Below are 27903 nucleotides of genomic sequence, written 5' to 3'. Positions count from 1 at the left end.
GTTCCCACTGTCCTGCCATAGGTGGGGCTCTGTCCCTGGCCTGGAACGTCCCCTGTGGGGATAGGGTCATCTCTCAGAAGCCTCTGGAACATCTGTTTCAGGGGCTCAGGTCAACAGGACCAAGACCATCCTCTCAAGGCTCTGCCCTTTCTCTCAGGGCCCCTCTGAGGAAGTAGCTCAGAACACTCCTCTGCTTCTGTGGGGGCAGTTTCAGGAGTAAAGGCAGCTTCGGGTTCCGGTATTCGGAATTCGGTATTCGCTGAGTAACTGGGATGGCCTGGATGAGGGGCGGAGGAACAGGTCTGGCTAGTTCTGTGTTGTTTATACTGAGGATTACTTCACACATCCCAACTGGCTTCCCCGCCCCGTTTGGTGGGGGCTGGCCCTTGGTCCTCCAACTCCTTTACCCCACATGCCTGGGAAGCCAGGGGCCAAGATGGATCTTCTCCTCGACATCAGCTAAGCCTGGAGGACTCTTCCCCTCAGAGACCATGGAGAGGGACAGCCACGGGGTGAGTGTGACCTCAGGCCTCGGGCCAGATCCTCCCAGCGCTAAGGAAGCAGGGCTGAGGCTGGGAGACAGGTGGGACGGCCACCTCTGTGTTTCAGGTTTGGGGGAAACTGGCTATGCCTCTTCTAGTTTGAAGCTACTTAGGATCAAGATCTCTTGGTCTCCTTTTAACATGGTTCTAGAAAGAGCCCCTGGGAGGAGAAGGTGCTGGGATTTGGGGTCTGGCTGGTGAGCATCCCAGGGCTGCGTGGCTGAGTCATGGGTTCCTGCTCTGTAGTCTGTGAGCACTCCTGCCAGGCATCCATGCTGTTACAGCACCAACTTGGCCGATTGGGAATCCAGGCTAATCTACTTTAATCTCATTTTTGCTGGTTGGAAAATCAAAGGCATTCTAACTGCAATTCAGGGACACCTTGTCAAAATCCCTCACTACACTCCTAAACCTTCCCAGAAAACTGTGACTTTCTGGGTGCATTCAAGATTTTCAAGGGGATGTTTCAACCTCCCTTGGTCACTTCCTTTTGGGCTTAATAACTTTCATGCTTGGGAAGTGCTTCTTGATGTTTAACCACAAGTCCTGCTACCACTCAAGTTCCTTTCTTCTGCTGCTCTTGGGGTGGGAGAGAGCAGCTGGCCTGTCCTCTGTGGAAAAGCCAGTCATACACACATGAAGGCTTCCAAAGATCTTGTTCTGCTGTGCCTCCACTTTCTTTTCTTCCAGGAAATCCCTTTTGTGCTCTCATTTCTCCTTTAGGTCTTGTTTTCTGCCCCTCTCCAAATTCTCTGTACCTTACCGACATGGTAGAGCCTGGGACTCTGGGAAGAATGGGCTAGCACTGGGTTTGGGAAAGATCAGCTCATCCTATGTTCTGGCTTATAGTTGGCTTGTGGTCCATTCTGCACCCACAATGTGTTTCTGCAAATTTTACCATCATTTTTTCCCACCATTCTTCCAGCCCCCTCTTGACTTTTCTTTCCCAGGCTGCCTCCCTTGCCATCTGCTCTGGGCTTCTTCGTTCATGTCTCTACCTCACCAAAGTCACTTGGCCTTAGGCCTTGGGGGGTTATCAGAGCCTCTTACTGTTGAGCAGTAAGGGGGGTACACAGGGGCATGCAGAAGGTGAATTCTTAGTCACAGCCATGGGGCATCCTCCTTGGCAATATGCTGGGAGCCTAAACTAGATGGTCCCTAAACCCAAGAGTGAGAAGGGCTGAGCTATCCAGATGGTGGCCATGCTCCCATTGGACATGGATAGGCCATCTCTGAGACAGGGTGATGGCGCAATATCTTCCCAGGAAGCTCATCTCTTCAGAGTCAGGGACCAACATGAAGGTTGCTGGAGGGATACAGGACAGAGAACAGACTTCATTGGGGAACTCCCAATTAATCTATGTATTAAGTGTCAAATATTATGATAGGTGCCATGTTCATTCTGAAAAAAAGATTGTCCAAACTTCTCTTGGAATGGAAGAATGGAATCATTACATCCTTATTTAAGGTTCTTAACTTTACTCCCCTATTTAAGATGGAACTCTGAGAGAGTGAGCCTATAGTTGGGGCTCGTATTCCCATCTGCAGCAGGTTTCTTAACCTTGATTAAATAGGAGTGGGCTGGGAGAAGCTGGTCACCTGAGCTTGTGCCTTCTCCCTGAGGGCTTTATTGCAGAGAGATGCATTGTGATTTCTGCCCCTCACCTCCAAAATGTTGTGAGGAAGATGGTGTCCAGTGGGCTTGAGCCTGCTGGCACTCTTCTGGCAGCTGCTGGATCTTCAGAGGGATCTTGGAAAAGAGGTGGAGAAGGGTCTCAGTTTCTCATATTCAAAAGAAAGTTGCATGTTGTGGTGGACAGAGAACTGACCGTGTTCCCTGTCAGCTTTGGGCAAGCCACTTCACCTTTCTGTACCTTAGTTTCTTCACCTGTAAAATGGAATAATAATACTACTCTCAAAAGAAGAATGTTGGACAAACTAAATTTAACAGAGTTTAATTGAGCAAAGAACGATTCTCAAATGGAGCAGTCCCCTGAGGGAGAATAGATTCAGAGAGATTCCCACACAGCTGCGTGGTCGGGGAGGATTTATGGACAGAAAAAGGCAAGTAGTGTATGGAAAACGGAAGTGAGGTATAGAAATAGCCTTATTTGAACATGGTTTGAACAGTTGGCTGCCTTTGATTGGGCGAAATTGGTGATTGTTAACAAGAGTAGCTTACAGTCTGTTTACATGTCCATTTGAGTTATAGTTCATTAGGTACAGAGAAACCTTTTGATCCAAACTTAAAATATGTAAGGAGGCAGCTTTAGGCTAAGCTTAATTTAATAATACCTACCTCAAGGAGTCTCAAAATAGTGTCCTTCCCGTAGTAAGGCTCATTTAGAATAGCATCTGGCATAGAGAGATAGAGATAGATAGATAGAGATAGAGTCACAGAATGTTGAAATTTATCATCACTGCCTAGAATTTGGGGCGGGCTTCTATAAATTTGGACAAACATCTTCTCCCTGTGCCTCAGCTTCCCCACCAAAGAAGAGGGTTGCACAAATTCCCCCCTGAGGCTCCTTTCTGGCTCCCTGACAGTCTGGAATTACATAGAACGGGATGACAGGTGCGCCACACCAGATTTGTTCTTGACAGTGCATATTTTGTGCTTTTTCAAAATGGGTCACATTTTTAATTCTCAGAGCAGTGCAATGCTTATTAAAGAAAGACTGAATTAGACCCATTGATGAAGCAACATTTCTTTGTGGAGTGGATTTTCTTATACCAGGCCTTCTTCAAGTGGAACAGGTTCCAAATTAGCCCAAGGCCGCAGGTGCTAGGGACTGGTGAGAACCGTCTGGGGGCCCAGCGCTGGTCCAGGATGAGGCACCCTTTCCAGAGGGTCTGGGCAGTTCCCGAGATGGCTCACCAGTGGGCTCAAGTCACTCTGCCGTGTCCCAGCCCCGTCCCAGCCCCAGGCACCCCAAGGACCCTGGCACCTGCCCTATGCCCCTGTAGGTGTGCAGCCCTCACCTCGTCCTCCAAAGACCCTGGCACCTGCCCTATGCCCCTGTAGGTGTGCAGCCCTCACCTTGTCCTCTGTTTCATGTTGTCATTGGTGCGGAGCAGACTTCCTTTGGCACAGCCACCTTGCTTTCCCCTGCGTTGTCCCCTGAGACTTGGCAGATGTGAGTGTAAGCATGTGGGAGTTCGTGTGTATCGGGCCCTGGGCTGGGGAGCTGGGTGGGAAGGACAACTGATGTAACAATGGCCACTTAGCTTAAGTGTCTTGTTTTGGCCAAACAGCTTCCTCTTGGTATAGCAACAACGAGGGTGGATGTGCCTGGCCAAGTGGGCAGGGCACTGGTGATACAGGCATGAGGGAAGCCACCACAGGGAACCCTGGCTTTAGCAGTCAAGTGGAGGCCTTGACAGCACCAGATGGGGGTTGGTTTCCCTAGGAGGGAAGCAATACCCAAAACTTTAGAGGGGCCCCCATTATGTACCAGCCCTGAGTGTGTCACTACCCTACGACTGGCAGCAAGAGAAGGCACAGACACAGGGAAACACTAAGGCAGCACGTTCCTGGGCAATTGAATATTATTTGCTTGGCAATAGTGGGCACTCCATGTTCTTTACAGCATTTGATGAATGAATGAATAAATGAATGAATGAACAAGGAGGTGTGTTGATTCTGGTCTAACAGGGATTCCCCAGACTTTTTCATGTGCACAGGAGGCGTCGGAAACTAGAAGGGACTTCAGCACTTACTCTGGCCAGTCCCTTTCAAGTTCTTTGTTGCAGCTGCCTCTTTTGTTCAAATGAATGTTATGTAGACTCCACTGTATGAAACTGAAAGGTTGATCTTCTCTGTTGAGGTGAGGTAAGGGCTCAGAGCCCACCACAGTCCCCACCAGCTGGTCTCCAAAGCACCTGCATGGAAACTGAAATGCTCTGTGGAACACTGTTTGAAAACTGCTGATTGTCCAACACCCTTAATTTATAGACGAGGGGGCTGAGGTCCAGAGGGGGATGTGACTGTCCCCAAGGTCACAGGGCTGCCTAGGAGCAGAAGCGAGGCTCCCCATGCCCCCCACCCCCAGGGTGAGGCAGACCCTGCAGCTCTGGCCCCTTCCAGAGTTCAGTCTGCCTCAAGGGCTGACCCGAGTCCCTGAGCTGTATACTGCATGTGCACTGGGGATGCTGGTGCTGGGTGAGGAGGTGGTAGGGAAGATGCCTGTGTGCTGAGGGGAGCCTATATTTGTGGAGTTTCTCTGGGTTCAGGGAGGGGGAGAGTAGGAAAGGGCCTTGGGAACCTGGAGGTACAGTGAAGCCTGGGTCTAGCCATGAGGAAGGGAAAAAAGTCACCCAGTCCAGCCTGGCCCTCGCTGGGAAGGGTTCAGGCCTCCCCTGCCACAGCCCCAGGACTCCCCAGGTTCCCAGCAGCCAAGGAGGGTGTTCAGGCTCTGTCAAAGGGAGATCCTGATCTTTCTTAGTGCCCCCAGTGCTTCCAGAAGGGTTTAGGGAGGGGTTTTTCTTCCTGCCTAGCCCAGAGTGCTGGGTTGTTGGCCCATGGTCTGCCTGTGCCCACCCTGTGGGCGCCCGTGATGCCCAGGGTCACTGGGGGAGAGATGCTGCCACGGAGGCCTCTGTCTGGGAAGGGTCCTTTCTCGTGGAGGCTGGTAAGGGACAGACAGGGGAAGAGCAGAGTGTTGTGTAACAGCCCAAGGATGGGGGCCAGAAGATCATGGTTCTAGAATTGGCACCATCCCCAACGAGCTGTGTGACCGTGAGCAAGTCACACAACCTTTCTGGGCCTTCATCGCCTCAACTTGGTATACTTATACCCAAGTATAAAGGGCTTGGGTAGGTTTTCTTTTCTTTACTTTTCTTTGAGATGGGGTCTTGCTATGTTGCCTAGGTTGGTCTTGAGCTTCTGGCCTCAAGCCATTCTCCCACCTCAGCCTCTCAAGTAGCTGGGACTACATGCTGGTGCCACCACACCTGGCTTAGAGGGTTTTCAGAGTCCTTGCAGCTCTGACAGCCTGTGATATGCCCAACCCTGGGTAGTAGCTTTACGAAGGGATGGCCCAGGGCTGAGGAGGGAGACCCAATTGGCTTAAACTGGACTGAAACGGGCCCTGATGCACCCACCCTCAGGCCATGAAGCAGCTGCTGCTGCCTGCTGGACATGCTTCAGGACTAGCAGGAGATGTTTTCTGTTTGTTTGTTTTGTTTTTATTATACTTTAAGTTCTAGGGTACATGTGCACAACGTGCAGGTTTGTTACATATGTATACATGTGCCATGTTGGTTTGCTGCACCCATTAACTCGTCCTTTACATTAGGTATTTCTCCTAATGCTATCCCTCCTCCCTCTCCCCACCCCCCGACAGGCCCTGGTGTGTGATGTTCCCCATCCTGTATCCAAGTGTTCTCATTGTTCAATTGCGGGAGAGCTTTTTATAGGGTCGTTCACACTGCAAGCCTAGGCTCTGGGGGACCTGAAGTGCATATTTCCCAAGTTCAGGTTGCTGCTTATGGCTGGAGAATTCTCATTATGCAGAGCCTGGGGCTCAATCCATGGCAGCAGCTCCATAACCACTGAGATGAAGCAACCATGAGCTCACATCACTCAGGCACCCCCATCCCTGGCGTCATTAGCTGGGCCCCCAGAAGGTCCAGGAGAGGATAAGGGCTGGACATACTCAGGGGCTGGCTAACTTACTCTACCATCCCCACCAGGTAACAGCCCAAGGGGCAGAGTCTGCAACTGGAAACCAGAAAAACGTCCCATTCGCCTCAGGGGGGATCTACCCCTGGGAGCTGTGGTGTCAAGAGCCCTGGGCTGGAAGCAGGGGGCCTTGGGTTTAGTCCCTCCTCTGCTATAAGATGGGCCTGAACAACTTTGGGCAAAGCACACAAATGTTTTGGGCCCCTACCTCTCAGTCTGCAAAGTGGGAGTAAAAATTCTTATAAACTTCTGTCCAGGGACAGGCTTTGGAAAGACTCCCAGAGCCAGGGGCTGCTCCTCTTAGCTCTCCCAAGCTTGTCCCTCACCACTTTCCTGCGGACCCCTCCCCTGCCTTCCTGCCATGCTGCATCCTGCCCCAAAATGTCTGGAGGGCTCTGAACAAGCCTTGGGTGAGGACCCCTGGGAGCTGCAGAGGCATAGCCAGGTGGTAGCAGTGACAGCCTGGGATGTGGGCCTGTTCCATGGCATGGCAAGAGCTTACAATTATGTTACTGCAGGGGGTAACCTCAGAGACTACCCCATGGGTAGGTGGGGAGAAGAGGTATGGCCAGGAAAGAATGGTTGGCAAGGTTAGGCCAGGGACGTGGCTCAGAGTTGACCACACTCCCCTGCTCCGCCCTGTGCACCTGCCCCTGAGCAGGCTGAGAAGCCTTTGGTCTGCAGGCAGGCTGCGGAGACGCCAGGACACATCAGGGAGCTGGTCATTTCACTTCCACTTCTGAGTCTTCGGCTCACTGCCAAAGGCCGGGATTTGGGAAGCTTGGGTTCTGCTCCTGGTTCTGCCCCTTGTAGCTTGGGACCTTGGATAAGAAGTCTTGGCCAGGCGTGGTGGCTCACACCTGTAATCCCAGCACTCTGGGAGGCTGAGGCGGGCACAAGATCAAGAGATCGAGACCATCCTGGCCAACATGGTGAAACCCCATCTCTACTAAAAATACAAAAATTAGGTGGGCATGGTGGCACGTGCCTGTAGTCCCAGGTACTCAGGAGGCTGAGGAAGGAGAATCGCTTGAACCTGAGAGGTGGAGGTTGCAGTGAGCTGAGATCGCGCCACTGTACTCCAGCCTGGCAACAGAGTGAGACTCTGTCTCAAAACAAACAAACAACAAACAAACAAGTAGTCTCCTCCCCTTCCTATTCCCCAGCTGCTGAAGGCCTCTACTCTGAGGGTGAGGTCAGGCCTCTGGTGGGAGGCTAGAGTCTCAGCAGTTGTTCTCCAAGAATTGGGGAAAGGAAATGAGTTAGTGCTATAACAGGTTAGGTATCAGGAAGAACTTCCAGCAGCGTGGGGCAGCAGGCTGTGAAGTGCCTAAAGAGGGTTGGTGTGGAATCTCTTACTCAGACGATCCCTGAAGATGAGAACTCTTCTTGATGTCTGGGAGGGTTTGGGTTGAGGGTCAGAGTCAGGGGATGGAGCGGGGGCCTCACTCTGAATGATGCTCTTCTCTGGTCTGGGGGCTGCCCTTCCACCCTGATGTCCCTGTTAGGACTTGTAGTTCTCTTCATGGGCAGTTCTTCTTCAGGTCTTGAGGCTCCGGAACTCTCCTCTTGCCCTGGTCTGGGGGTCCAGCCACTTTCCACTTGCCTCCCAGGCTCTGACAGCAGAGCACTTGATCTACCCAGACCAGAGCGAGATACCCCCAGACTCAGGGCCTGCAGAGACTCCATCCCACTTTCAGATGTGTCGCCCTTTCTGCAGTTCTTGGCTTTTCACCAATGCCCCCTCCCCACCAGTTCCCTGTCTAGTCTGACTCCCTTCTCCTGTTCCAGCTTTACAGCTTTCCCCATCTCCCTCCCCCCACCTGCCCACCCATTTTCCTCTGGGCCTGTTCAAGATGGGGCAGCTGGGGCTGGATGGCAGGGTCCTGCTCAGGTAGAGACAGCCTGAGCTGCCTGGGAATGAGAAGACTGTGCTAGAGTTCCTAAAGACCATTAGCTCGTTCAGGGGGTGAGGTGGGCTGTTTCGTCTCTCGGAGTCCTGGGTCCTTGTGTACAAACTGGGGATAGTAATTCCTGACTAGCTTGCTAACTGAGAGACTTGTGAGAATCAAATCACATAATGGTGCAAAACTGCACATACAAGCCCTGAAGAGACGAAGGTAGGTCCTGTGGATGTTTGTGACACTGTAGGTCAAGGCCCTCCTTGCTCCTAGCAGACCTGGTTAGAATCTGAGCTGTCACTTACCTGGTGTGTGAATTTGGGCATGTTCTTAACCTGCCTGGACCTCTGCTTCAATATCTATAAAATGAAGCTAACCATACCAACTGCAAAGAGCTGTTAGGAGGTTGGAATGGGGTCCCGTAAAGTGCTCGTGGGCTGTTATCTTTGTCATGGTTTGACACACATTTATAGACCAGGCTCTTTCATGTGTATCACCCATTTATCTGGGGGAAGGAGATAAGGTCTGCCCATTTTACATGTGTGGAATCAGGCACTGAAGCGTTATGTCGCTTGCCCAGGAAACACAGTTGGGAATGGAGGCAATCAGATTCAAACAGATTTATCCATAGCAAGCACAGCATTCCCACAAGCAAACAAATAAAACCCAACTACTGGCTGGGTGTGGTGTGGTGGCTCACGCCTGTAATCCCAGCACTTTGGGAGGCTGAGGCGAGTGGATCATTTGAGGTCAGGAGTTTGAGACCAGCCTTGCCAACATGGTGAAACCCCATCTCTACTAAAAATACAAAAATCAACCGGGCATGGTGGTGGGTGCCTATAATCCCAGCTTCTGGGGAGGCTGAGGCAGGAGAATCCCTTAAACCCAGCAGAGGTCACAGTGAGCCAAGATCGTGGCACCGCACTCCAGCCTGGGCAACAGGGCAAGATTCCAATACAAAAATTAGCCAGGCACGGTGGTGCACACCTGTAGTCCCAGCTACATGGGAGGATGAGGCAGGAGAATAGTTTGAACCCGGGAGGCGGAGGTTGCAGTGAGCCAAGATCGTGCCACTGCACTGCAGCCTGGGTGACAGAGCAAGACTCAAAAAACAAACAAACAAACAAACAAACAAACACTGCTCACCACGCCCTTACTGTGTATTGGGCATTTTACAGGTATGATCTGTGACTTCAGTACCATGAAGCAAGGTGCTTCGCTCTAGCTTACAGATAGGCAACTGAGATGTAAAGAGATGAAGTCACTTGCCTGGGGCACCCAGCCGCCTTAGAGGCAGACCAAATTCCAACCTGGTCTCTCTAACCCAGAGCACCAGGAGACTCACCTGACCCCGATGCTCCAGGCCTCTAGGTACCTCCTGGTCTTGGCAGGTCACAGGGCCCAACTATGGGTCACACTGGAAAGTATCACAAGATCAAGATCCCTGTGGTAACCCCCAGCCCTATCCCCAGGTTCCCAACGTGTTCCCGGCCCTGCAGGGCCACAGGGCCCCATTCTTAACCAATCTCACGAAGGCAAAATGGGCACTCTGTACACGTGGTTCACGAAGACTGTGCAGGAAGCTCTTCTGACTCAAGAAGGGCAGGTGACTCAGAGACAAATAGGCATGGGGTAGAACCCTGACTCTGTGATTCTGCAAGCTGAGCTCTGAGCCTTGGCTTCCCTATCTGTAAAATGGGCTTCCAAAATACCAGCCTCCCAGGGATGTGGTGAGGCCCTTGTGAGGCCACAGATGTGAATGTTTATTATCAACTCTAAAGTGCCATACACACATGAGTGATTAGTATTTTATTGTCCCGGCTTATGGGAATTCCCCCTGAAGTTGGGGAAGACTTAGAGTGTACACAAAAGAGGAAGGGAGACCAGGCAGGCTGGTGAAGGTGCCACAGTGCCAGGATCCCTGGCAGGAGCCGAGGCCCAGGCCACCACTGGAGGGAAGGGCAGGGCCTTCTGCAGCTAGGGCTTGTCCGTGTTATGGAAAGCCTTAGTCTGGCCTTTGTCCAGCATTCTTTTTCTCCTCAGATGAGCTCACACTGGCGCTCAGCCCCTTCAGTTGGCAGGTCAGGGCTTTTCTTAACTAGTGCTTAACTAGCGATTACAGCTCATAGTAAGAACAGTATTTTGTAATCTAACACACATACATGAAAGAAAAGGATGCGGATGTAGGAGGTGGAAGGGAAGAGGGCAGAAGGGGTCTTTGCTTTCCCCATGGGGGACCACATTCCCTTGATACGAGGTCTCAGAGTGAGTGACCAGCCCAGCAACCTTTTCCTTTAACTCCTCCTAGACGTGTAGCCTAAGCAGGTGACCCCCAACCCCCGGGCACAGGGCCCATTGCCCTCTACCCATCTGTGCAGGTCCTATGTGGCAGGGGAGCCCCTAGGGGAACTGGGGGACAGCAGGCTCTTTGAGCTTTCATTCTATCCTTGGACACAGTCCTCCTCTCAGATGCTTCCTTGTCCGGGGGGGCTTTGCTCAACCCCTAGCTGCTGCCTGAGAGTATTCATCTCCTAGTGCAGCAGAGCCGACAGCTGGGGTGGGTTGGCAGGGGAGCAGCCTGAGGGATACTCTTCGATCTGCTTTCAGAATGCATCTCCAGCAAGAACACCTTCAGCTGAAGCATCTCCAGCCCAGGCATCTCCAGCTGGGACGCCTCCAGGCCGGGCATCTCCAGCCCAGGCACCTCCAGCCCAGGCATCTCCAGCTGGGACACCTCCGGGCCGGGCATCTCCAGCCCAGGCATCTCCAGCCCAGGCATCTCCAGCTGGGACACCTCCGGGCCGGGCATCTCCAGCCCAGGCATCTCCAGCCCGGGCATCTCCAGCCCGGGCATCTCCGGGTCTGGCATCACCTTCCAGGTCCTCATCCGGCAGGTCATCATCCGCCAGGTCAGCCTCCGTGACAACCTCCCCAACCAGAGTGTACTTTGTTAGAGCAACACCAGTGGGGGCTGTACCCGTCCGATCATCTCCTGCCAGGTCAGCACCAGCTGCCAGGGCCACCAGGGAGAGCACAGGTAAGAGGGATGCTTCAGGGAAGGCAAGAGAGATGGGAAGCAGCCAACGGGCAGGGAGGAAATCTCAGAGCCAGTGTGCTCTGCTCTCATAGCAGACAACGATGCGGGGAAGGGGAGGTAGGAGGGTGGGCAGTGAGGGACCTAAGGGTGGGGGCAAAAAGGAAACATTACATGAAAACCTGAGACAGTGGAAAATTAGGGGCAAAGGGGGTAGGTGATAAGAAGCCAGGACTAACGAAGCAAGGTGTCACCCTGGAGTCTGCACAACCCAGGTCAGAGCACTGGTTTCAATAGCAAGGTCTCCCAGTTAGTCACAGGGTTCTTTCCTTGCGCTGTCCTGTGGGTCTACCTAAGAAGCTGGGGTCTGCAGTGGAGCAAGGTCATGATCAGCGGGTCCATCTGTGGGTGGGGGAGGAAAATGAGAGATTCTGACCAGGTGTGCAAGTCCATCCCCAGCCTTCCAAATTGTTGGTTGCATGGTTCAGCTACTAGGGAGTCAGAGAGGTTGAATAGGCCTTGGGGACTGGGTCTGCCCTTAAGGAATCAGTGTTCCTGCCTACCCCAGTGCTGCCCTCCCCCCATCCCAGAATTCAGACTGTCCCCACCACCACAATACACACAGGCCTGGATAATACATGGCTTTGGAGGATCACTCGAAGTTTGGGGCCCATCCCACAGCCTTGCCCTCTCCAGGGTGGGTGAGGTGCTTTGGTATCAGACCCACTGCATTGGAATCCCTACTCTGCCACTAACTCACCAAGTAACCCTGGGAAAGTGGTTTCACTTCCATGAACCTCAGTTTCCCCCTCTATAAAAAAGGGCCTAATAAGACTCTGCTCATGAGGTTGCCGTGAGAATTAACACAGGCAAAGTGCCTGGCTGGCCCAGAGAAGAGCACAGTAAAAGACCGCTGCTGGTGCCAGGCAGGGTGAGCTCAGTTTTTGCATTTTCAGATGGGACAAAATTCATTCATTCATTCAATTGACTTTGTGCCCCATACAATTTCATTCCAACTTCTGGGGTGGAGTGGTCCTCATGGGGCCCTCCTGGGCCACAGCCTTGTTTCCCCCAACCTCTCCATCTCGTCGGACTCCTCTCCAGCCTCATCTTCCCCTGCTGCCGCCCTGCTCCTAGGTACCAGCCTGTCCAAGTTCACCTGGCGGGAGGGCCAGAAGCGGCTGCCGCTCATCGGGTGCGTGCTTCTCCTCATTGCCCTGGTGGTTTCGCTCATCATCCTCTGTGAGTTGAATGCAGGGGTGGGTTCTGGGCACTGCTGGGCAGAGTGGGACCCAGGGATGGTGGCAGGCAGGGGGGACAGGTGTGGGGACCACCCACTCACCTGGCTACAGTGTTCGGAGAGGGACTCTCCTGCAAATGGCTGTGGACTGTGCTGCCCCCGGGCCCCTGTGGGGTATCCAGGTTAAGAGTGTGGAAGTCAGAGGAACCTGAGCTTGGATCTTATCTGTGCCACTTACTATGCAGCTTACTTGGGCAAGTTAGTTAAGCACCCTGAGCTCAGTTTCTGCATCTTCAGATGGGACAAAATTCATTCACCCATTTCATTACTATGTGCCCCATAAATTCTCATTCCAACTTCACTAGATTATGAGGAATAAATAAGACAACAGCACAATTCCTGGAACAAAATCTACAAATACTGGCTATTAAAAAAACACACATGAAAACACTGATTGGAAAAAGTCTGTCAAGGATATTCAGTCAATGGGATGACGTGTTCAGCATTCAGGGGTTCAGGCCCATTCTCTTCAGCAAAGATACCCAGGCATGCCCCAGGGCTCTCTGCTCGGGTCCACTATGAGCCCAGCACAGTGGGAAACTTTAGGCAGCGCAAATGTGCATGTACATTATTCTGTCCTGTCCTCAGGGAAATTACGTCTCCTGGGGGAATAGCTGGAAATTTTGAAGGGCAAATGCATTTGAGTGTGACTATGAGGAGAGGATGACAGCTGTGTGGGTTGGATGCAGGGGATAGCTTTTTATGGCTGTGGGGCCAGATGAAGACCTGGAAGGTGGGACAGCAATTATGCCCAGCAGGGCATCTGAGCGAATGAGCAGCCACAGAAAATGTGGGAAGCCAGGTGGCAAGGACAGCATGGGGGAGAGGAAGGGACCTGCCTAACCAAAGTGGAGAAGGAACAATCAGGGACCTGGGGCCGTCTGTTTGGTTCAGCAAGGCTGGGCCATGCTGTAGAGAGCTTTAAACCCCAGGCCAAAGAGTAAGGATTCTGTTAAAGAGGCAGCACCAATGGTGAAGGGTAGTGGGCCAGCGCGTGGAAACGTCTGCTGGCAGGGCTGTTGAAGGGGATTCTGAGGGAGGGGCAGTGTGCTGGCAGAGCAGGCTTTAGTGCCACGCAGACCCTGGCTCTGCCACCAACCGGCTGTGTGAATTTGACAAGTCCATTAATCTTCTGAGCCTCAGTTTCCCCACCAGTCTGACTGGGTGGGGTGGTCATTGTCATAATGCACATAAAGGCCTCGGCATGGTGCCTGCTGTGACTTGCTGCCCTGCCCTCCCTCCCTTTCCCACCACAGGGCACCCCGCTCCATGAAAGCCACAGGAATAACCCATGGAGGGGCGAGATGGCACCCACGGGTGGGCTCACAGAATAGAACTAAAGCTCTCAGCATGGTTTCACAGCATTTCCTGAAGTCCCCAAAAGCTCTGCCAGGGAGGCCTCTAGACCTCCAGGGCTAGGGAGGTGGCTTGACTTGTGCAGGTCACCAAGCAGCTACCTGGTGGGGTCAGGACTAGAGCCCAGGCCTCCCGACTCCCAACCCGGCCCAGCACCCTCTCCACTACACATCCACGTGGGGCTCCGTGAGCACTCCAAGGGAGACTGCCCAGGGTTCCCCGGGGGTTGAGTGCCCAGGATGTGGGAGGAAGACCAGGGCACAGAGAGGAGGGGCCAGCCCAAGAGATTAGAAGGGATTTGTGTCTGGACCTGGAAGGAGCAGTCACACACGGGCGGCCTTTACCCTGAGTGATGGAGAGCACAGTGGGCCCTGGAGGAGAAGCAAGGGGTGGGGCTGAGGAGCTGATGGAGGAGGAGAGGCAGGGTGAGAAGTTAGAACCCGGGTCTGTGAGGCAGCCAAGGGGAGGTGCCTCCAGGCAGGAGGGTCCACAGCCCCTGGTTTGGAAAGAGATTGCAGTTAGAGAGGGAGGAAGTCGTGAAGCAGATTTGCACATATGGCTTGTAAAGCTGTTTTCTTTTAGCCCCAACTTGTATATGTGGGAATCAGCCACCTAGAATTGCTGGTTGAATGAAAAAACATTTAAAGGCACAAAGACAAGTCATGGGGAAAGAACTGAGCATAGAGGTGTCCCTTGTGCAGGAGAGAGGGAGAAGGAGAAGGAAAAAACCCAGGAGATTTTGAGGCTGGAATGATGGTCGCCTTTGAGAACAGAGAGACGGTGGTTGCCTGTGTGACTGTGAGGACAGAACTTTATCTGCTGTGACCCTGCGGAGCACAGAGAAGATGGGATGGCAGAGGGGTTCTGAGAGGGAAGCTCTGGGATACTGGAGGAGGTGGTTTCTCTGGCCACTGTGTTGGCCAGCATGTAGGGAGGGGAGTTCCCAAGGCGGTCCCCATCTCCACAGCACTCTCTCTCTCTCTCTCTCTTTCTGGGTGGCTGGCTGCTCGAATCTGCCTGGTGCTGCCCTGCTTGCAGGAGCTTTCTGGAGCATTCTGGAGCATTCCTGAGCAGGCTTTCTCTCCATACAGATGGGGGACGAGAGCCCCAGAGTTCAAGAGGGATTGCAGGTCGGTGTCTCAGAACCCCCAGGGCCTTGGGCTGCTCAGTGTCTCATCTCTGTGGGGCTGGCCATGACCCAGCTGTCTGCTTCTTTTTCTCTAGTCTGGTTCTGGCGGGGCCACACAGGGATCAGGTACAAGGAGCAGAGGGAGAGCTGTCCCAAGCACGCTGTTCGCTGTGACGGGGTGGTGGACTGCAAGCTGAAGAGTGACGAGCTGGGCTGCGGTAAGGAGGCTGGGTGCGGAGGAGCACGTGTGTGTGCATGTGTGTGCATGTGCATGTGTTTGTGTGCCTGTTTGTATATGTGTGTGTGTATGCATGCCTGTGTGTGTATATGTGTGTGTGCATGTGTTTGTATGTGTGTGTTTGTGTGTATGCATGTATGTGTGTGTGCATGTATGTGTGTGTGCATGCGTGCATGTATGTAATCCAAATCCAACGATTCCCTGTCCATTGCCTCCCATTTGAGCTGACACACAGTTTGCACCAGTCTGTAGCACTCTGGTGACTTTGCCTTGGCTCTGTCCATGTTAGGCATCCTGAGTTTCTGAGTACTGGTTGACCCCCATGACACAGGCCATGTTCCTGGACTTTTCCCAGGCCTCAGCAAGGAGTGCTGTCAGGACAGGCCCTTTCTCAGAGCCTCACTCAGCTCATCCCCCAAGAGCTTGATGCTTCCTAGGTGCTGAGGACCTGCTCTGCCTTTTTCTTGCCCTGCAGTGAGGTTTGACTGGGACAAGTCTCTGCTTAAAATCTACTCTGGGTCCTCCCATCAGTGGCTTCCCATCTGTAGCAGCAACTGGAATGACTCCTACTCAGAGAAGACCTGCCAGCAGCTGGGTTTCGAGAGGTAACCCCCAACCTGGCCCCAGAGTCCAGGCTTCAGGGATGTCTCAGGCTCTTCACAGGGCGTCTCAAGCATGTTGCAGAAACATTATATTAAAAAGACCCCTGGGGACCGGGGCTGATCTCACTAGCTCTGGATACCCTCGAGGTATTCAGAGTCAGAGGCCCTGAGATCCTGTGAGTCTGGAGCAGATTGTTTTCATGAGGCCAACGTAATGATGTATAGATCTGCAGTAGTATCAGACTCCTAGATGGTTCTTTGCATCAAAGCACCCTCACATCCACTATCACATTCACCGATGGTGGTGGCCCTACGACTTGGTTAGGCATTTGGGCAGCTCTTTTCTTCTTATATGTGGGAACTAGAAGCTCAGGTTGTGCAAAGCCTTTCAATGGACTTTGAGCTATAGCTACTGTGGCTTGAGCCAGACCTCATCAAATGGAGAATGAAATGGGGCAGGTGAGGCTAGGCAGAATCATAAGGATATTTGGCTCTAAAGATTCTAAACAAATCAGGCAGTGCTAATAGGTAGAGGAGGAAGTAGGTGAGCAATGACCTTCCACTTGAAGAAGTGTCTGATTTTCAGCCCAGACACGCATCTCCATCCTCCCTCTTGGACCGAGTTTTCAAGATGGGTAGTTTGGGGTTTGTCAGTGTGTGTGAGGTTGTAGGGAGAAGAGTTTAAGATCTCACTGTGGGTTCTCTACAGAAGAAGCACCGAAAACGCCTGGGATGAGGGGTTAGGATTTAGAACAAGTTCTCCACCCCACCTCAGCCTGTCCAGATCCATGAAAGGGGGATGGTAGTAATCCAGATGGAAGACCATAGGCATCTTTTATGAGTTGTGTGGCCTTATGCAAGCCCGAATCTTCCTTAGGCATTCAGGTCTTTGAATGTCACTTATTCAAAGAATATTCATTGAGCTTTTATCATGTGCTAGATACTGTGTAGTACCTGGACACAAAGGAATAAGACAGGAGCCCAGCCTTGAAGGACCTCTAGTGTGGCTCAGTGAGAGAGACTTAAACCAATAACCACAGCACGATGTGACGTGTAATGATGAGGATGTGTGTGAAGCACTAAGGGCACACAATGGAGAGGGTGCCTAACTGCACTGGTAGAGAGAGCAGAGAACGGGCCCTCTGAGTAGAGGAGTAGCATGTGCAAAGTGTCATGCCAGGGTGTCACGCAGGGGTGTACCACGTTCTAGAAATATACATACATTCCACGCAGAGAGTAGGACACATTAGAATCACCCTCCATGCTTGTGAAAATGCATCTTGGAATCAGAATCTCTGGGATTAGGACTTAGAACCTGCTCAGCAAACATCCCAAGGTGATTCTTAGGCACACTGTGTTCTGAGATCCAGTGGGCTTGCCCAGAGCTTCTCACGCTTTAATGTACAGATCAGTAACCTGGGATTCTTGAAGATGCAGATTCTGATTCAGTAGGTCTAGGGGGATACTGCTGCTGCTTATTCACAGATCACAGTTTGGATAGAAAAGGGCTAGATTGATGTTTCTCAAACTTGAGTGTGCATCAGCATCACTAGAGAACCTGTTAAAATGGTGATCGCTGGGCCCACACCCAGAGCTTCTGATTCAGAAGCATTGCTAATATTAATAACTTCCCAGGCAATGCTAATGCTACCAGTCTCCACCGTGAGAAATGCTGGGTAGTGCATAGGGCTGGGGGTCTTGGAGGGGGAGATAGGAGGCAGTGGTGGAATATGTGGGTGGGGCTGCACTTTATCAGGGCTTGGCTGCTGCTTGGAGGAGTTGGCCACCATTCAGACCATCACAGTCTGGCCTCTGTCAGCAGGGCTGGCAGGGCTCTAGCCTGCTGGAGGACTTGGGATGACTCTGTCTCCAGGGGGCTCATTCTTCTCCCCTCTCTTCCCTTGTAGTGCTTACCGGACAACCGAGGTTGCCCACAGGGATTTTGCCAACAGCTTCTCAATCTTGAGATACAACTCCACCATCCAGGAAAGCCTCCACAGGTATGGTGGGGCAGGCAGGCTGCCTGTTTGTGAGCAGGGGAAGGAGTGGGTGGGAGGGGGTCTTTGAGTCAGGGAGCCCCCTTCACTGGCTTTTCTAGGATCCAGCCTCCAGGAGTCCACCATGAGTGTTCAGGGGCATCTCGGAAACAGTCCTTATTCACCAAACTGCCTCCTGACTTAAAAGTTCTTATCTGAGGCTTGGTGCTGAGAGCAACTGGAGACCAGGGGTGCCCCTGAGAGTTTATCAGGTCATCAGAGGCAATTCATGAACCTTGGGACCACCAGTCGGCCAGATGTTTGGACTGAGAGCTGCTGCAGGGAGTGGACCTGGATAGGGGAGGGAGAAGCATCACTGGGGTTGGGGACAGGGTAGACGGGCAGCAGTAAGGGACTGCCAGGTGCAGGCATCAGGGACAGGGAGGGCCACGTGGGAAGCATCGGAGGTTTGGAGGCTCTGCCAGCTAGCATTGTTTGCCCTGCAGAGGGGAGAGAAGAAGCCAGGCTCCAAAAGAAGTAATGGTGAGGGAAGGAACATGAATTTGCTGCATCTGGATGCCTGCTCTGTGCTGCGTGGTTTCTGATTCTGCGTTGAGGAACTGTGTCAGAGGAGCACCAGACCACCTGTTTAGCTGCGAAAAGATGCTGCGACAATGAAGTCCTAAGTTCAAAGAACATGGATCTGGGCCAACGTCTGCCATGTGCCACAAGAAAACTAGTTGAGGGGATGAGAGTGGAGATGATTTGCACTGAGCCACTCCGATTCTGGACAAAGCACTGGAAGGGAGAATGTCACATGGGGAAAGGGGAAGCTCCGAATCTCCTGCTTCCTGTACAAAGGGTAGCTTCCTTGGAAACAGGATAGGAACTGAGCAGGAGTCAATCAGGAGGGCTTCCTGGAAGAGGTAGCTAATGTGCCCTTTTCCCACTTTCTGTGTCTCCCCTTGCAGGTCTGAATGCCCTTCCCAGCGGTATATCTCTCTCCAGTGTTCCCGTAAGATGTTCTTCTTGGATTGTGGCCAGTGTCATGTGGGAGTAAAGGGCAGAGGGGCAGGACTCCTCTAAAGGAGGTGTTTGGCACAGGGGTTCAAGTCAGGAACAGTGTCTTAGCCAGCAGGCCTGCTTCAGGGCTGGAGTCCCTGTAAGGCACTGGTACACCCAGGGGAATATTTCCCCTTCTCCTGACTCTGGTAGGGGCTCAGCCCAGCAACCTTTTATTCCAAGGAAGCTGTCTGAGTCTCCTGTGCATCAGGGGAAGTGTATTCTTCCTGTGTTTAGAAACAATAGAGACCCCCATTATAATGCTTGTCAATTCAGGGTCACATTAGAACTGGTCTGCGTTCCTGGTGTGCCTAATGGCAGTCCTGGGACTCACCATCATGACCCCAATGCCTGACACAGTGCCCAAAGCTTGGGACACTTAGAAAGGATTTGTCAAATCAATGAAAGAATGAGTGAAGGAGAAGAAAGAGGAACCTGCCTGGGGTCAAACTTCCCACAGAATGATCCCAGAAAGCCACCCCACCATGTAGTGGCTCTGCTCTCACAGGAACTGCCGTGTGTAGCAGATAAGGGAGAAAAGCCCATCCATAGGAGGGTGGGTGCCCTTCAGGATGGGGCTGCCTGAGCCCGTCCTGGCCTTGGGAGCACGGCAGAGGCATCCTGATCAGGAACTCGGAAAGAACCCTGGGAGAAACAGGGTTCACAGTACGTCTACTCCTTCCCTCCAGACTGCGGACTGAGGGCCATGACCGGTCGGATCGTGGGAGGGGCACTGGCCTCGGATAGCAAGTGGCCTTGGCAAGTGAGCCTGCACTTCGGCACCACCCACATCTGTGGAGGCACGCTCATTGACGCCCAGTGGGTGCTCACTGCTGCCCACTGCTTCTTCGTGTAAGTGCCTGAGAGGCAGGTGATTTGACACTGCCCAGGGTCAGGAACCGCCAGGAAGGGCTGGCTGCAGACTGACTTCTTCGTGGAGGAGGACTCTGGGTGTGAGTCCAGCCCCCATGGGCCAGTTGGCACTGGTGTAGCTCGGGTGTTCACTTGGTCCTGAGAGTGTGGGTCGGGGGTGTTTGTTCTGAGCTGGGCCCAAGGATGAGAAAGTCCCACTGATGGCCCCAAGGGAGAGAGAGGCAGGCAGGAAGAGGGACTGGGAGCCTGCCCCTGAACAGGGTGAAATGAAAAAGGCTTTGGGTTTGTTGTTGCTTCCTGCAAATGGAACTCATAGCAGAGGAGCCCCTAGTTATCCCAGAAATTGAGGGCTAGGGATTGCAGGGAGGGTACTGTATCAGCTTCTAACAGTCACCAGCTGACCTAGTGTCTAGGGGCCCACAGCCCAGGCTGGTGGGCAGGAAAGAGCTCTGGGACCAGGCCTCAGGGGCACTGGCCTCCCTAGTAATGAGTTCAGTGTGTTACTTTGTCCTGTCTGAATTTGCTGAGGGTAACAATACTGAGATCTTATCAGTACAAGCCCTTGACCCTGTCTGGTGAGTGAATCTGTGCCCCCTATCCTTAGTCCCAGCACCTTCTGCAGCCCTGTGACTTGTCAGCATCTGTCAGTTCATATCGAGGCCCCAGAGCTTCAGCATGGCAGAAGTCAGACTCTTATTTGATCCTTGGTGACTTGCAGAGGAGATAGTGGGGGGTGAGTGCCACACAGAGGTCTTACTCATCCTTCCCTCTTTATTACTGTAAGGTGCAGAGCTGCAAGCTCATAATTTTTGAGGGGCTGTTGGGGATTGCTTTGGACTCCAGGGATAAGATAGAGGGTTCCCTCCGGAGGTCATTTTATCCATCCTCCTGCCTCCAAGCTGGTGCTCTGACTGTGGCTCCTGTGGGTAGCAGATGCTGCCAGTGAATGCTGCCAGGCAGGTACTGGACCATGCTCCTTTGTGGCTCCTGCAGGACCCGGGAGAAGGTCCTGGAGGGCTGGAAGGTGTACGCGGGCACCAGCAACCTGCACCAGTTGCCTGAGGCAGCCTCCATCGCCGAGATCATCATCAACAGCAACTACACCGACGAGGAGGATGACTATGACATTGCCCTCATGCGGCTGTCCAAGCCCCTGACCCTGTCCGGTGAGCGAATCTGCACTGCCCACTCTCCTGTCACCCAGCCCCAGCACCCTCTGCAGCCCTCACATTTGTCAGCATCTGTCAACTCATATCCGGGCCCCAAAGTTTCTGCAGGGCAGAAGTCAAAGACTCTTAATGATCCTTACGTGGAACACTTCTGTTTTATAATTAGGGAAACTGAAGCCCAAGCATTATAAATAAGTTTGCTCCGAATGACACATCTCACATTACAAATTGATGACAGAGTCAGGGCTTGGGTACTGATCTTAATCAATAGATTGAATTCTTTCACTGGTATTAACTGAGCACCTAGGGGCCAAACACTATGGTAGGCATTTTACACATATGATTTCATTTACTCTTCACAACCAACCCTGTGGAGCAGGTACGATTATTAACTTCATTTGACATATGAGGAAATGGAGCTTTACAGAGAGATAATTACCTGAGGCCACAAATAATAGGTGGTAGCTCTGGGATTGGAACCAGGTCGATCTGATTCCCAAGCAATGCTCTCCCCACCTGGCTCTAGACTGGCAAATTGCTTACCCTGCAGTCGAGAACTTAAGCTGAGTACACATTCAAACAACTAATTGCTACAATGTCGTTGCTAAGGACCAAATGAGGCTACACAAAGGAAATGCTGCAGAGGTTCTCAGAAGATCACTGTGGACAGGGAACGTCAAAGAAGACTTCATTCATTCATTCATTCATTCATCCATTCACTCATTTGTTCACTTATCAAACACTATATGGCCAGCCCTATAGTACAGTTGCAAATAGAAATAAAATGGGTGACATACACCAAGACGACCAGTAGAGGCCAATTATGCGATGTTTTGGGGGAGTGGGGAGCTACAGTGGCATAGGCGGGTGCAACTAATCATCCTGGCAGGCTAGGGGAAGCTCAGCAGAGGAAGGATAGCCAAGGTGGGTCCTGAAAAGATTGGAGAAGACAGGTAATGGGGTCTCAGGAAGGACCCTGAAGAATGGAGCCAGAGCCCTCTGGCATAAACAGTCTTACAGGTGGGAGAGGGAGGAGGAGTACCGGCATTTCTGGAAGCCTTGGAGGACTCTCTGGTTAGTCCAGCAGTTCTCGTGCTCTGAGCCTGTGAGCTGGTGTTTCCTCGCACATTAATTATGGAGGCGGTGTCTATCATGAGTCAGAGCAGTTGGATCATCAGAGTGGGGTGATGAGGAGGATCCCTGGGTAGAGCTCGGTTGGGCAGCGCTAGCCCAGAACCACGCCCACGCAGCATCACACCCACTCAGTGGGGAGAGACCCTAAAATATGACATTTCCCATGAATCCCCTGGGGGTCTTGGGCTGATTGATGCTAGCTGTCAAGGCTCCTGGACTTTTTGGAGAATCTTTAAAAATACCCGTATTTTCATTTCTTAAATATAAAAATAAAATAAAATAAACCCCCCCCCCAGCAGCTTGTGACCAAATGAGTGGGTGTGACCCTCAGTTGCCCAGTATCAGCTTGTACAAGGGAGCTTCCAAGGCTTACGCATCTGACCACAGGGCAACCCCTGAAATCAGAACTGCTTTGAGGACTCTGGTAGCCCCCAAATGCTGGTGGGTTATGATAAAGTGATCGAGTTTCATGTCTGGTCAGTCCAAGGCTCTGGAGGATTCAGAACCACTCGAGTCAAGGATTAATGTTCTAGGAGCCCCCTCCTTGCCCCCAGAGTGGTTCTGCTCCTTCTCCCTCCCCCTACTGAAAGTCTCAGCCTTGTTCCTTCACTGACATCTGGAGGTCTTGTTGCAGCTCACATCCACCCTGCTTGCCTCCCCATGCATGGACAGACCTTTAGCCTCAATGAGACCTGCTGGATCACAGGCTTTGGCAAGACCAGGGAGACAGATGGTAAGAGGCAAAGATGCTTGATTGTGTGTGTGTATTCATGTGCATGTGTGTGTATACATGTGTGTGTGAGAGCAATGTGTCTGGGTATACAGATGAGGGCCTATGTCGATGAACGTTTGGGTATACAGATTCATGGGCCTGGGTGTGAATATCTGTGTATAGACACCTGAGTATATGCTGGTGCAGTCGCTGTGACAATGCCCTCCAGTCAAGACCGCCTGGAAAACTGCTGTGGTTGAACTAGTTGAGTTCGTTGCTCATCGCAATGAGAGACATAGCACGCCATGAAGAACCACGGAGCATCTCAGCAAGAGGGTGTCAGAGAGGGACTGTTCATAGGATTTGGGTGGCTTGGGGAGGGTTCAAAGACGTAGGACTTTTCTCTAAATTGTGGTGTCAGGAAGCAGGGGTTACTCTATGATTGGGAAACTTAATAATCTTGTCTAGAGGCCGGGCATGGTAGCTTACACCTGTAGTTCCAGCACTTTGGGAGGCCAAAGTGGGAGAATCACTTGAGCCCAGGAGTTCAAGACCAGCCTGGGCATCATGGCAAAACCCCATCTCTACAAAAAATAGAAAAATTAGCTGGGCATGGTGGTGTGTGCCTGTAGACCCAGCTGTGAGAGGGGCTGAGGCAGGAGGATTACCTGATCCCAGGGAGGTTGAGGCTACAGTGAGCCATGATCGTGCCACTGCACTCTAGCCTGGGCGACAGAGTGAAACCCGTCTCGATTAAGAATATCTAGGAGCTCTAAGTGGTAAGGAAGCAGCAGTCACTCATATTGGCCAGGAGAGGGGGATGTCTGGTACTGTTGTGGTTTGCACAGTGACCTTGTTTTTGCCTGGCCTTAAACAAGATGATGAAGTGGCCTTGTTTTCACACCACCCCAATCACAGTGCCTTGTCTTGTGAGATTGCTTACTTTGAGCAGAATGATCCCACGGTTAGACTCAGGCCACTTCCACGCATCAGGACCACTTTTCCCTCCCTCCGTGAGGCAGAGCAATGACTGATGTGGGCACAGCCTTCTTCTCATCTTATCTCCATACCTGACTAGCTGTGTGACTGTGGGCAGGTCACTTCTCCAGCACCAGGCCTCCCCACCTGTAAATGGATTAATGCCACCTACTCCCTTTAGGGCGCATAGCTTCCAAAAACAAACAAAGCCATGTATCTGAGGGTGCATTGAACGTAGGCAAGTGCTGTGCAACATGTCGGGTAGACTGATAGGCTTGTGAGTGTGTCTGTGTACATGGGTGTCTCTGTCTCACGTGCAGTGAGCTGTGTCTTGTGTGAGGGTGTGTGTGCCCATATGTCCTGGGTGTCCAACCACAGAGGGCCTCCCTTGGGTTGGAGCCAGGCATGGGCATGGCACCCTCCATTCCCAGGAGGCTGTGATTCTGGGTCTTGGGGTGGCAGCTGGACGGCCAGGAAGCTATCCAGAATCTCACTGGCTTCCCATCGTCTGTCTCCTCCACCCCACTTCACTGAAGACAAGACATCCCCCTTCCTCCGGGAGGTGCAGGTCAATCTCATCGACTTCAAGAAATGCAATGACTACTTGGTCTATGACAGTTACCTTACCCCAAGGATGATGTGTGCTGGCGACCTTCGTGGGGGCAGAGACTCCTGCCAGGTGAGGGTACCTGTGGGTGGGGCTCAGGTCCCAGCACCCTAGGGATGGGGGAGGCTGGGGTGTTGGGGCTGATGTGGGAATTGGGACCCCACCCTTTCCCGCTCACGGACCACCTGTCCCATCCTGCGAATGTGCCCCCTCTGCCCTGTAGGGAGACAGCGGGGGGCCTCTTGTCTGTGAGCAGAACAACCGCTGGTACCTGGCAGGTGTCACCAGCTGGGGCACAGGCTGTGGCCAGAGAAACAAACCTGGTGTGTACACCAAAGTGACAGAAGTTCTTCCCTGGATTTACAGCAAGATGGAGGTAAGATCTCTGCAGCAGGACACTGCACCCAGCAGGCTGGGAACTTCCTAAGGTGGGGACCCTGGAGGAGCACCCAGGGTGTAGGCAGAGGTCCCCTCAGCGTCCCTGTATTCGGGGGGTGTTCTGGACAGGGACACATGTGATGCCTGGGGTCAATCCCAGCTGCCTGTGTTTCTTTCCCTGCTTTTCTTCCCTCAGAACAGAGCTCAGAGGGTTGAAAAAGGGTGGACCTAGAGGCCGGGCAGGCAGTTGCTGGGCAGATGTTCTCCCAGAAGTATTTTTTTGTGTAAGGTTGCAATGGACTTTGAAAATATTTTAGTTTCTGCAGAGGATTTTGTGATAGTTTTTGTCATCAAGCATTTATGCATGAGAATCCGCTCTTCATGGCCTTTCCCAGCTCTGTTTGTTGGAGTCTTTTTGATTTTCTTTTTGTTGTTGCTGTTGTCTTTTTTAAAAAACACAAGTGACTCCATTTTGACTCTGACAGCTTTCACAGCTGTCACCAGAATGCTCCCTGAGAACTACCATTCTTTCCTTTTCCCACTTAAAATATTTCATCAGCACCTCACTACTATCATAAAAGAGTATAAAGTAATAAAATAATAAAAAGTTACTTTATGTTTTTTGACTTGCATTTATCCAACCTCAGAAGTCATTGCTCAGGTCAAACTGAACCACAGACTCTTCAGTGTGTGCCTTACCTTGCCCTTGGCCTTTGGAATACTTGATCCACCCTAGAGAATTCCCTCTCCCACTTCCACCCTCTCATCTTCCATTTTTCTTACTGAAGAACTCTGACTAATCTATCAAAATCAGCCATTTACAATGCCTGGAATATCCTCGGTATTTACTATTTTTATAAATGAAGGATGAATGAATAAACAAATAAATGAAAAGAATAAAATGTGGGCCTAACCTCGGTGCCAGCCCCAGTGCCACTCTCCTCTCCCAGGGATGACGGAGATGTGAGTTCACACAGGCCACTGGCGGTGGAGTGATGGGAGGCCTCCCTCCACGGCAGGAATTTGGGTGTCAGGAAACAGGGATCTGCCTGCAACTCTGCTGACCCAGTTGAGACCCTGCCTTCTCTGGACCTTCAGCCTTTAGCTATAAAGCAGGGGGTGCTCTGTCAGCACTCCCCTTCTCTGCCTGGGGAACAGGGGAGGGCTCAGATGCGGGGAGCAGAAAAGGCTCCAGAAATCTAGTGCAGAGAGGCCCTCCAAGCCTGCATCCATCCTTTCCCTGTGCTGTCCCTCCTTGGAGAGGCAGTGCTAGGTGACAGCGAGGCTAAATTACAGGTTCTGAACCCCAACCTTGGGCTTCTGTGCTCCCCACCCACCTGGCCCACCCTCACCCTCTTCTCCCATTCTCTTCCTCAGAGCGAGGTGCGATTCAGAAAATCCTAACCAGCTGGCCTGCTGCTCTGCACAGCACCGGCTGCTGTGAAGACTCTGGCCACAGTGACTGGCCTTGTGGGGCATCATCTGGGCTAATGGCCACCAGGCACCATCGGACTCCCACCTCCACTGCCTGATGCCTCTGTGTGTGTTTGTGTGTGTGTGCATATGTGTGCATTGCCACTCTCCCAAGTTTTTCAGAAACCAGCAGAGTTGTCAACTCTTCTCAAAATCCCAGGCTGGAAATTACCTGGAGACAAGAGCTTGATTACTGTGGATGTTCCTACAGGGGTGTCCGTAGATGGCTGGAGGAAGTGGAGCCCAGAGCCCAAGGAAGGGCCGGGAATTCTTGCTTCTCTGACCCTCACTTACAGACTAGCCCAGTGTGGGCAGATGCCGGCGGCCCAGGTGATGCCATTGCTGTCCTGGGTTGGATCGTGGGTTTTGATGGATGCAGCTTCCCAGTGCCTGGACCGTCTTTGGTGAAAAGCTGCTCCCATTGGCGTTATGAGCATCAAGCCCTCACCCAGACCTCCTGCTGGTGCCATGGATGTCACCAGTTGGGCTGTGCTGTGGCTAACCAGGCTGACAACTGAGATGAGGGTTCACTGTACTCATTTGGTCACAAGCTGCTGGACGGGTTTTATTTTATTTTATTTTTATATTTAAGAAATGAAAATACGGGTATTTTTAAAGATTCTCCAAAAAGTCCAGGAGCCTTGACAGCTAGCATCAATCAGCCCAAGACCCCCAGGGGATTCATGGGAAATGTCATATTTTAGAGTCCTACAGAATATTTCTGGCCTCAAGGGACTGGATGAAGAGACTGGACAAAGTCCCCAGGATGGGCATCCCCCAAGTCACTACAGCATCTGGAGCCCCTAGGAGATACTCAGGGAAGCAAATCCTTGTTTGGGCTGGCAAGCAAATCCAACATGATGAGGTCCACAAACTGTTTCTGCATCCCAGGGCTCTGACGAAGGCTTGAAGAAACGGATGCTGTTCCTGCGTAGGCTCCCAGGGGCCCCAGGGAGGTCCAGGTGGACTGCCTCTCTCATTCCCAGGGACTGTCCTGGGACTTTGGGATTTCTTCTCAGCTTTCTCCACCTTTCAGTTTCTCAGTTGTTACAGAAACATAGCACTGACATCAAAACTGCTATGGAGAGACAGCTAACATGGTCCCATGCCTTCCAGGCAGCCCTGCTGAAGGATCCAAGTTGTCCCTGTTCCTGCAAATCATCAACGTGCCTGGACTCACCAGCTAAAAGCCTGGGCCTTCCCCAGCCTTTTTTCTGGGGCACCTATTCCTCTGCCAGCCCTGCTCCCCTCACCTTCCTTGGGCCTGTCAGGGTCTTTTGTGGTGCTGTGCTTCTCAGAGGCAGGATCCAAGCAGATTAGCCCAGCCTAGCCCAGCTCAGGCAGGCCATGGCTGCTCAAGGGAAAGACTGCCCCGGAAGAGCAAGCTGGAGAGGCTGGGCAGGGGCTGATGGGGCTGGGTACACTGGGGAATGTTAGCAAGACTGGGAAGGAGGCCATGTTCCTGTCTGCAGCAGCCCCTAGAGATGGTCTTCAGCAATAAAAGTTGTGTGACCTGAGACATCTCTCTTTGGATGTTTTACTGGTACCCTAGGTAACAAATTGAGGTGGCCCACTCTAGTGCCCAGACGCTCTCGGTTTTGGTTCTTAGTTTTGGTTCGTCTTTGGGTTCTGCTCATTTAGCCATACATTCATGTATTCATTCCATTCACCAGCTGCATCTGTGCCTACTCTGTGCCAGGTACTCATGCTAGTCCCAGAAGATACAAAGGGCATGACAGCATCCTCAAGGAACTGG

The 27903-nt window shown here is 52.2% G+C and overlaps 1 protein-coding gene across 2 annotated transcripts; it reads left to right on the top strand.

Annotated features, from left to right (window-relative positions):
* Positions 1–396: 396 nt before the first annotated feature.
* On the top strand, positions 397–27666 carry TMPRSS13 (transmembrane serine protease 13). 2 transcript variants are annotated; one of them, XM_055270004.1, is made up of 13 exons: positions 397–512; positions 10734–11163; positions 12298–12402; positions 15041–15163; positions 15659–15788; positions 17693–17785; positions 18733–18776; positions 19513–19675; positions 20690–20862; positions 22634–22732; positions 24226–24368; positions 24520–24672; positions 26052–27666. In XM_055270004.1, the coding sequence occupies exons 1-13, from the start codon at positions 492–494 to the stop codon at positions 26076–26078; spliced, it is 1704 nt and encodes a 567-aa protein (XP_055125979.1). In that variant the 5' UTR covers positions 397–491; the 3' UTR covers positions 26079–27666. The 2 variants fall into 2 exon arrangements, with proteins under 2 accessions (XP_055125979.1, XP_055125980.1); XM_055270005.1 differs by lacking the exon at positions 26052–27666 and adding an exon at positions 24876–25285.
* Positions 27667–27903: the final 237 nt, after the last annotated feature.

The sequence above is a fragment of the Symphalangus syndactylus genome, chromosome 3 (genome assembly GCF_028878055.3).
Source record: "Symphalangus syndactylus isolate Jambi chromosome 3, NHGRI_mSymSyn1-v2.1_pri, whole genome shotgun sequence".
NCBI classification, from domain to species: Eukaryota; Metazoa; Chordata; class Mammalia; order Primates; family Hylobatidae; genus Symphalangus; species Symphalangus syndactylus.
Note: the sequence above shows the minus strand (reverse complement) of the source record. Positions and strands in the feature narration are given on the sequence as shown.

Excerpts from the sequence above, each read along its gene's own strand:
- TMPRSS13 (XM_055270004.1), top strand. The coding sequence starts at position 492 with ATGGAGAGGGACAGCCACGGG. Across the intron at positions 11,164-12,297 it reads GGCCACCAGGGAGAGCACAG|GTACCAGCCTGTCCAAGTTC; the intron begins GTAAGAGGGATG and ends CCCTGCTCCTAG. Across the intron at positions 20,863-22,633 it reads CAAGCCCCTGACCCTGTCCG|CTCACATCCACCCTGCTTGC; the intron begins GTGAGCGAATCT and ends GTCTTGTTGCAG.